This window comes from Pygocentrus nattereri, chromosome 2 (genome assembly GCF_015220715.1).
Source record: "Pygocentrus nattereri isolate fPygNat1 chromosome 2, fPygNat1.pri, whole genome shotgun sequence".
NCBI lineage: Eukaryota > Metazoa > Chordata > Actinopteri > Characiformes > Serrasalmidae > Pygocentrus > Pygocentrus nattereri.
In genome coordinates, this window is record NC_051212.1 from 49,212,365 (window position 1) to 49,221,579 (window position 9,215).

At 37.2% G+C, this 9,215-nt stretch overlaps 2 protein-coding genes across 2 annotated transcripts; both read right to left on the bottom strand.

Annotated features, from left to right (window-relative positions):
- Window positions 1-467: 467 nt before the first annotated feature.
- Window positions 468-3,174, bottom strand: LOC108440636 (C-C motif chemokine 2-like). The gene is made up of 3 exons (XM_017719593.2): window positions 3,096-3,174; window positions 2,718-2,832; window positions 468-1,814 (listed from the first exon to the last, which is right to left on the bottom strand). The coding sequence occupies exons 1-3, from the start codon at window positions 3,154-3,156 to the stop codon at window positions 1,430-1,432; spliced, it is 561 nt and encodes a 186-aa protein (XP_017575082.1). The 5' UTR covers window positions 3,157-3,174; the 3' UTR covers window positions 468-1,429.
- A 2,778-nt stretch (window positions 3,175-5,952) lies between these two features.
- Window positions 5,953-6,745, bottom strand: LOC108440638 (C-C motif chemokine 2). The gene is made up of 3 exons (XM_017719595.2): window positions 6,652-6,745; window positions 6,447-6,567; window positions 5,953-6,354 (listed from the first exon to the last, which is right to left on the bottom strand). The coding sequence occupies exons 1-3, from the start codon at window positions 6,716-6,718 to the stop codon at window positions 6,162-6,164; spliced, it is 381 nt and encodes a 126-aa protein (XP_017575084.1). The 5' UTR covers window positions 6,719-6,745; the 3' UTR covers window positions 5,953-6,161.
- Between the last annotated feature and the right edge of the window lie 2,470 nt (window positions 6,746-9,215).

Genomic DNA, 9,215 nt, shown 5'->3' on the forward strand with positions numbered 1-9,215 from the left:
ATAAGTGTAACGCCGTGGAGCGATGATGAGGTGAACGCATAGGCTGAGAGAAGCAAGATTTATTAGGGGCAAATCCATAATCAGGGTCTAGACATTCCAGGGTAAAAGAGCCAACATGGAGAGAACGATGGGCAGACATGACAACAAGGAACACAGACTAAGCACAAATACAGAGACTAGGAAAAAATAACGGCAGCCAGCAGAACAAACACCCAACAATACAATACAAACAATACAAGACAAAGACCAATCAAAGACCAGCCACATAACAGGGGAAAACACAGGGACTAAATACAACAGGGTTAAACAAGACACAGGCGGTTACAGTCAGGGGCAGGGTCTGGAAACAAGGGGGCAGGACCGGGAAAAAACAAGCAAACTAAACAAAAGCACATGGACAAGACCAAAACAAAACAAAAGCACATGGAGGACTGGGAGGGGCCAATCGTGACAATCAGGACATAATGTTAATGATAATGAGGTTTTAATTAAGGCTTTACTCTTCATTCCATACAGCCCAAGTTAGACACTTCTGACTGGTTTATTCACTACGCATTAAGCTTTCGTCATTGTGACTTTTACAAATACATAATTACAAATGCTACCAATAATAAATCAAGAATTCAAGAATAAAAAAAAAGAATTTAGATGATTATTCATGCAATTTAGATGATTAATCATCATCGGGATATTTTTTTTTCTGAAAAACTTAAAATATAAAATCAGACACTTCTTCTGCCCCCTGGTGGATTATCAGTGTACTGATAATGCAACAATTATTAATGATAGTCACACAACAGATATCCAATTATGTAGTAATACAAATCATAATGAACATATCCAGAAGTGGCTCGTTTGGGCATTACTGAAAAAGAATGATAATGTATTTGCATTTGTAATGCATTATAATAGTAATAATAGTTGATGAAATACATTAGAAATCAACCATCATAACCTTGTTGAAATAACTACAGCACAAATAGAACAGCGTATATAAGAAGAGCCACTCTCTGAACGGCTTTCAGACCATTTAAGCACTCAAATGGTTCTTTAAGTTGTCATGGTTCTACAGTCATATATATAAAAGTTTATATAACCCCCAGTGAAATTATGTTTTGATGTAATTTTTATTGATATTCAATGAAGGAACCTAAATGTGCTTTTTAAAGTAATGTTGGGACAAAATATTACAATTAAAATAAAACATAAAATGTAAAAAATGTGCCATCATTTTTATCAAGTTAATAAAAAATTACTAATGTGTAAAAATATAAACTTATTTTTACTTTGAAAAGCAACAAAACGTCATTTGACCAAACGTTTGCATGCAACTGTATACACACTGTACATCTCTGTACTAAGAACTGTTGAGTGTGCTGTATTTCCAATGTTTATATTATCTACAATAACCTATAGCCTCTTTCACCACTTACTGACTTGTCTTTTTCACTTTTCTTTTTCTCACTCTATTCTTCTTCTTTTTTCCTCCCTTCCCTTGATTTTTAGAGCCCTGCCGTGCTTTAGTAGACTTAACCGACCCTTCTGGTTCATGCTGTTTCTTTGGTGCTGCAGAAACTGCTGACTCTTGAAGCCACCTGCTGTTCGCTGGTAGCTTGGGCGGTGTCGGGGGATATGCCCCCTCTCCGTTCCCCTCTGCCGGTGAATCTGATGTCAGTGTAGCTGTGCAGTGTAGCTCCTTTTTGCTCTTCTCTGCCTCTTTTCTTTCCTTATCCTTAGCAACCTTACTCATGGCTCTTTTGGTCCAGTCCCTGTTCGGATCGGAGCAGATTTTGTTTCCGCTTCGAGTCTCAAACCTGTGAAAAGAAACTCATTTTTATTAAATGATGATTTTATTAAATGAGAGGAAGGGAAGTAACCCCTACTTTCAGAATTATTGAACTGTATCATACATAATGATATACTTAGCAACTCTTACTTTGCGTGCTTCTGTGTTTTCTATGGTTATATAAAAGAAGTATCCATTCAGGACAGGATTCCGATTTACTGAACAGTGATATATTCCTATTCATCGGTTTGCTCATTGGTAGTTCATGACACAAAATAATACATTTTCATTTTACTTTGTTATATGAGGTCCCTTACACTTCAAAATGATTACGATTACAGCATTAATAAATCAAGGTAACACAGAAGAAGAGCACTTTTAAAGGCATAGATTTTTGCCTCAACACTAAAAAAAAAAAGCACACTGCATACACATCATATTAATAAAGGGGTGTGATAAAGCCCAAGACACGTCTATTTTTGTTTTGTTGTTAAATAATAAATAACGGAAAAGCAACTGTGGCTCTCTTGCTTAATATGGAACTATGCATGTGTTACTTTTGCCAGTAACGGACACTTTAGTTGAATTTCAGCGATCACATGTCACTGTTGTTGGAACAAAACCTCGCATCTCCAAAATGTTAACTTTACAGGAGAAAGAAAAAACTTACATTACTTGTAATGTAAGTCAATGGAACCAGAATTTTTTCCAAGTAATTTTGGGCCATTTCTTGTGGTTCATTCATCATGAAGTTCATATACAATGTAAAGGGTAACAGGCATTTTCAAATTATGTCAAAAACTGAAAAACGTCAAAAATGGAGATACGAGGTTTTCTTCCGACAACAGCGGTATGTAAACAGAATCATATTAACATCATTATTTTCTTCAAACAACCTTCCAACAAATCTAATAGATACTAGAAGACTTACACGACTGCAGTGACTGGACACAGTCCTTTGTCCTGCCATCTGTAGTCCAGAATATTATCCAGACGGACTGTGATACGCGATACTCTGAGGCAGCAATTGGATGGACGTCTACTTTCTGTGAATGACAAGAGCCTGTTAAACATGCCTACAGTCATTTTTATTAGTCCAAATAACGAGCGTGCCATTAGAGTTTAAATGAACAGCATCCATAATTTACTAAATCAATTATTTCTTGTGAACAGTGAAGATTATAGAGCCAGCTGTACAGTTTCAAACCCAGAGAGAAGTTTTATCTTACATATTACAACTTTGGTCTTACAAATCTAGGCCATACCACAAAGCGTATGAGTGGTATGTACTCACACAAATGAAACTTACGAGCCAAGGCGCTGGAGAACGCTGCGACGCAGAGGAAACAGACAGCTAGATGCAGGTTCATCTTGCATGGAGATGAATCGTGTAGGCAACTGTACTGACTGCTCTCGGCCCATCGGGGTCTTATCACAGGGTGGGGGTGGGTGGGACCTAAATAAACCTACACCTTTCATAAGTATAAATGACGAATGGAAAATATGAACAGTTCAAAAATAGAAATTGCCCCGTCAGGTGGACTGAAATCGAGAATGGAAGAAAAGGGGTCACGGACCGCTCATGGGCGCATGAACATCTCAAGTGGTTGGTTTATGTCCAAAACTCCACAAGGTTTACTGAACTTTCAAATGTGCCATTTTAAAAGCTTTTGATTATTTCAAGAAATGGAACTTCAAATTACATTACAGGCTCTCTGGCAGAACATCTATTCAATGTTCCGGCTTACAGTTAAATGTGATATTCTGTCATTAAAATGCTTTAAACTGGCCTTAAGTTCTATGGTCCACTTGCATTTTTTACCATCTGCAAAATATACAATAATGAACACACTGACATTTCTTTGTCTGGCAGACATTTTTATCCAGACTGACTTTCAAAACAGTGCAAAGGAAAAATGGACCCAAAGTACCAAGAGAGTCTCTAAGGACCTACGACTTACAAGAGCTTAATGTAGTTAATTAAAACGCAGACTATGAAGGAAGGTATTAAGTTAGGCTTTTTATAGAATAGTTCTCTGAAAAATTGTGGGTGTGAAACCACCGACAGACATGGGGGGAAAACATGGGGTCTCCCATAAAACCACATACACTACAACCTCGCCGCCTCGTCTTCATTTGCTGTACTTCACAGATAATGTTACACTGGGTCCCATATATGATTGGGGCCTGTTTCCCCTGCTTGCTATCATCCAACCATTTTTTCAGCTAATCATCATTCCTTTTTTATGTTGAGTGTGTTAGAGCCGGGAAAACTGTAGTATAAAGCCACTATACAATATAACAAATGGCGCCAATGTCGTACACGTCTATAGCCTGTTAGAAAAGGGCTACATTTGACAGTAACGGCATTCTACCAGTGTAGAAATCCATATGAAATCCAATCTGAAAGCTGGGAAAGAAATATATAAAGTGATGCAATGTTTTTTTCATAGGAGGCTTAGTTCCAGTTCTGAAATCTGAATGGATGAGCCTCATAAACACTTAATTTACACGAATGACCACGTATACATCAATTGAATTTAATACGGATATGCCGAGTAAATACTGTCGCTCTCGAAAAAAAGAACTCAAATCTCCATTTTTTACTTTTTTTTATTACATAATTTGAAAGTAGCAGTGGCTGTTTACAACGCATCAATATATCATGGTAAATAGACAGAAATGGTCCTAAATTACTTTTAATTAAATCTTTAACATCAACTTATATAGAACGTTTAGCAATTTAGTTGGTAAGTAAGGTTACTTTTATGGAGAGCTACAGTTTTGTTCTAAAACAACAAAAAAAAATTCATTCAAAATGCTGTACAACTAGTAGAGTTAATTAGAAGAGGTTTACAAAGAATAACAGCTGATGTATAACACACTTCATCCAAAAATAAGTTTTTATTTCTGGCATGTATGAAAATAATATAATTGATATTTCTTAGATGAGTGAAGTCCAATCCCAACAATGTATATCATGTGAAAAATAAACCAAAAATGCAGCATTTAATGCTCTTTATTTGGAACAACCTTTCATCACCAGGTTGCCTGGAAACGTTGTCTACTGTTAACACTGTTCATCAGAAGAACTGTATTCCTTTGTTTATAATTGGTATTTTAGTGCATTGTATACTGATGTTGGGTTTTTAAAAGCAATACGCCTCTTGAATCCTGACACTACAGTGATTTACCAACGTTCATACCGTCTTATAACACAAACTTTATTGACCTTTCTTTCTGCAAGTACAGAAAACAGATCACATCTGATATGAGCTTTAGTCAGCTTTAGATAGACAGATAAAGCTGCTAAAGCTGTTCTAATATTAGAATGACTACTTCTATGCAGGAGGGGAAAACCCTTGTGAGACTCGAGCTAAGTACTTATTCTCACAGTGTGGTTAGAAAAATACACGCAAATGCTGCCATACAACGTCAGTATCGTACCAACACGGCGAGTTTCACTGCAGGTTCCTCTCAGCTGGGCCTCAGCTACCTTTTCAGTGTACTGAAGACCTTCGTGTAGGAGCCTGAGTAGACCATGACTGCTCTGGACCTCCTGTGTTCAGTGCCAACTAGAAATTTTAAAAACGAAAACAGATTCTAAAAAGTCAATTTCTAAACTGGGAGCCTTGATTAACTCGATAGACGCTTCAATTGAATTTTGTATTGATGTGCCAAAAATACAGGGAATAACCTTTAATGTTACCTGTAAACTGAGACCTACAAACCCACCATTAATGTTCGGTCTTGTTTGCTCATGGAACTGTATTGGGTGCTATTAATAAAAGTAATTTAAATTAATGACTTATTGAACAATTATTGGTGTATATCTCTGCGTCACTCTAGCCAAACCAAAAACAACTTTCCAAGCTTGTACACCCCCTCATTAAACAACAAGGTCAGTGGTATGGGCTTTTTCCTCCTTACTAAGCGGAATGCACATAATCTGGTCATGTCAATGTAACCGCAATAAAAGAAAATAGGACACTTGCTTCCCACACAAGGGCAAGACTTAAAAACGCTTATTAGATTCAACTTTCAAGTATTTTGTGCAACAAGAGGATCCCCACAACAAATCATTTCATTTGTGGACTGATGCGTATCTGCATGACTGCCCAGCACAATCAAATAATAAAAAATTATATAATAACCACAAAAACATATTAGAAAATAAACGCTTTATTATAATTGATAAATTAAGCCATTTGAAGATTTAATAACAAAATATACAATATATGTGTGTCACAGAAAACATTCAAAACAATACAAAGAAAAGCTTAAATGTAATAACAACAATAATACAAACAGAATATCACAAATAAAGTGCAGAGTCATAAAATCAGTTGTGACGTACATAAGCTCGTCAGTCATATCAAGCAAGAAAGGTTCCGTTTGTTGTCGTGCTGTTACTTTGCATGACAGGTGGCAACGATGTGGTTTGGTGCGCCATTCTTACGAGCTTCGTTGGCTGGGGATTATTCTTCTTGTCCAGATAGGCCATGGCCCTTACTGCCCATGGTGAGGAGGGATCAGAGCAGAGTAGGTTTCCCCTCTGAGTTATAAATCTACGAAGAGAAATTCATGACATTACAAAAGATCCATAACAGCACAACGTACACATTCGTAAAATGAACCGTATGTCTTTATGGAGTCTTACCTCACAGCATACACAGGGCATAAGGGTTTGTTCTGGATCGTGTACTTCGAGAGCTGATCCACATACACTTTTCTCTCAGACGTTTTCATGCAGCAACCCACAGGTGGACGAGCTTCACTACCTGTAAAAGAGAGAAGTCAAACATCTTTCCAAACAACCGTCTCATGTAGAAGACAATTACAAAGTGAACTTGTGTCAAACTTACCCTGTTTTGAAAGAAGCAGCAACACGAGAACTGCGGCTGAGCAGCGGAGAACAAGTGGCAACTTCATGTTGACAGGTCAAGTGATCTTCAACGGTCTGAACCTCTTTTGAGGAGCAGCCTATTTAAGCCCACCCTACAAGCTTCAGCGGAACAAACAGCAGCAAGTTTCCTACCATTGGTGCGTCTACAGAACCACCTTTTTACACTGTGGGTTGTGGGTGTGAAAGCCACTCAAAGCCACCCATGGAATAGGGGCAAGGTTCCGCTCCATATTAGTAACAGCTTACATAAGTATCCAGATGGTGGTGGTGCTCACAGTTACTTAAAAGAACTTAAAGAATAGTTTTATATTATTTATGTTCACAAAATATAAAAACATCTCGAAACAAAGATAATAATTGGTTTTATCCCAAACAACCAACTCATAGAAATAGGTAGTATTACTGAGCCAAAAGTTAAAAAGTATAAAAACATAAAACTACCATCCAATAACGTCCACGACATTACTGTTAGATGCACTGCCAGTAAAGTCTATGTTCAAAAGTTTTGAACAACTTTTCAGCACCTTCAAAGTTCACTGGCTTCCTGGTTTTCTAGGTCATGGTGCTTTGTTCTCGTTTTCTAACCACAGATTAAGGACCCCAAGTAAGTATCAGCAAATGTGTAAAAATGCCCCTTTCTTGGAGGTGACATGTTCTTCAGAAAAGGGAAAGTACACCTGTATGTGTGCCTGTGACCAAGTTAGGCTCTTGGCTAAAATGTATAAAGATCAGCATTTTTTTTGTCTGTTTCGACACTGAAGCATTCATGTTAATTGTAACTATAGCAGCGACACAGAAATGAAGACTGCTTGTGTCATCTTTTCATTATTTGTATCTTGTCTCCTTCCTTATTGGAAAACAAGACTTTTTCATTTGCTGAATGGAAAAAAAATATGGTTCTATTGCTAAAATATTTGATAGGCTTCACTTCATTTGTTGTATTACATACATTTGAGTATTTAGTGAAATATTTAATACTCCTCAGATAAAAAACAAAAAAAGGTGAAACCACAGAAACAACGCATTGATGTGCTTTTCATTAGGCGATTTTGATTTGGCAAGGAATACAGTAAGACATACTCAAAGCATTCTCATTAAAAAATGCAAACCTGTACCCATTTATTGTCTTTAAATGAAAAGAGCTCTCCTTTTTTTCTCAGCCCACCAAAAACTGTGGCCTATAAAAAAGTACGATGGCAGAGTACTGTAGGCATGAAAGATGCAGGGTACGTGGGTTCACCACAGACAGTCATGCTGAGTGGGAGCTTTCATTTCAAAACACCATCCCAAAGGCCTCATGTGACCGTTTTAAACTAAACTGGCAAATGTTGCTGCTCGGCCATGAAAACCCATTCTATGAAGCTCTCTATGCTGTTCCTGAGCTAATCTGAAGACCACAAGAAATTTGGAGGTCTGTAGCGATTGACTCTGCAGAAATTTGGTGACCTCTGTGCACTATGCACCTCAGCGTCTGCTGACCCCGCTCTGTCATGGGTCAGGTGGGTAACCACTTCATGGCTGAGTTGCCATTGTTCCTAATTGCTTCCACTGTGTTATAATCCCACTGACAGTTGACTGGAATTGACTGGAATATTTAGTAGTGAGGAAATTTCACGACTGGACTTGCTGCACAGGTGGCGTCTGATCACGGCACCACGCTGGAATTCACTGAGCTCCTGAGAGCGACCCATTCTTTCACTAATGTCTGTAGAAGCAGTCTGCAGGCCTAGGGGCTTGGCTTTATACACCTGTGGCCATGGAAGTGATTGGAACACCTGAATTCAATGATTTGGATGGGTGAGTGAAAACTTTTGGAAATATAGTGAATTATTTTTGACATATCGCTCACACCTGCTTTGGACACTCTGAATTCAATACGTTTTGTTTATTTATTACTTTCTAAGTAATAAATTCTGATTCCAGTAATGTTTTATTTTTTTAAAAGGCAAGTAAAATTACTCAAATATTAGTGAAAAATATTAGTGTCTATTTCCTTCACATAGATTAGTATTTAGCATTTAATTTAGGGTAGTGTTTTGTTTTATATCCCTTCTTTATGTGACAGGTTTAAGTCTATTAGGCAAGAAATGATGCTTATCTAGATTTGCTGGATTTGGATGGCCGAGGTTTTGAAGATGTTCTGACTCTTTCCACTACTTTAATACATTTTTACCACTAAACATTCAGAATATTCTGTGTATTTGTAATATTTCTCAGATATTTTACTACCAAAAGAAAATATTGATTAATCGAAATGATCTAATTCAATATTCAATATTTCTAAAGCAATATTTTGAATGTCAGTGAGATGGTGTGTCAGGTGTTCTTGATGGTGAAGCAGTGGAGGTTTGAACATCTATGCATTTGAATTAGGTTTCCAACATTTCTTTAAAATAAACAGGGATTACTTTGACTATATTGTAGTCCAAATTGACCACATTATAGCTAAAATAATGCATTTTGAATATGGTGCAGTACAATTTTCATAGTACATTAACCTGCTAAAAAGCAATAGCGATAGAG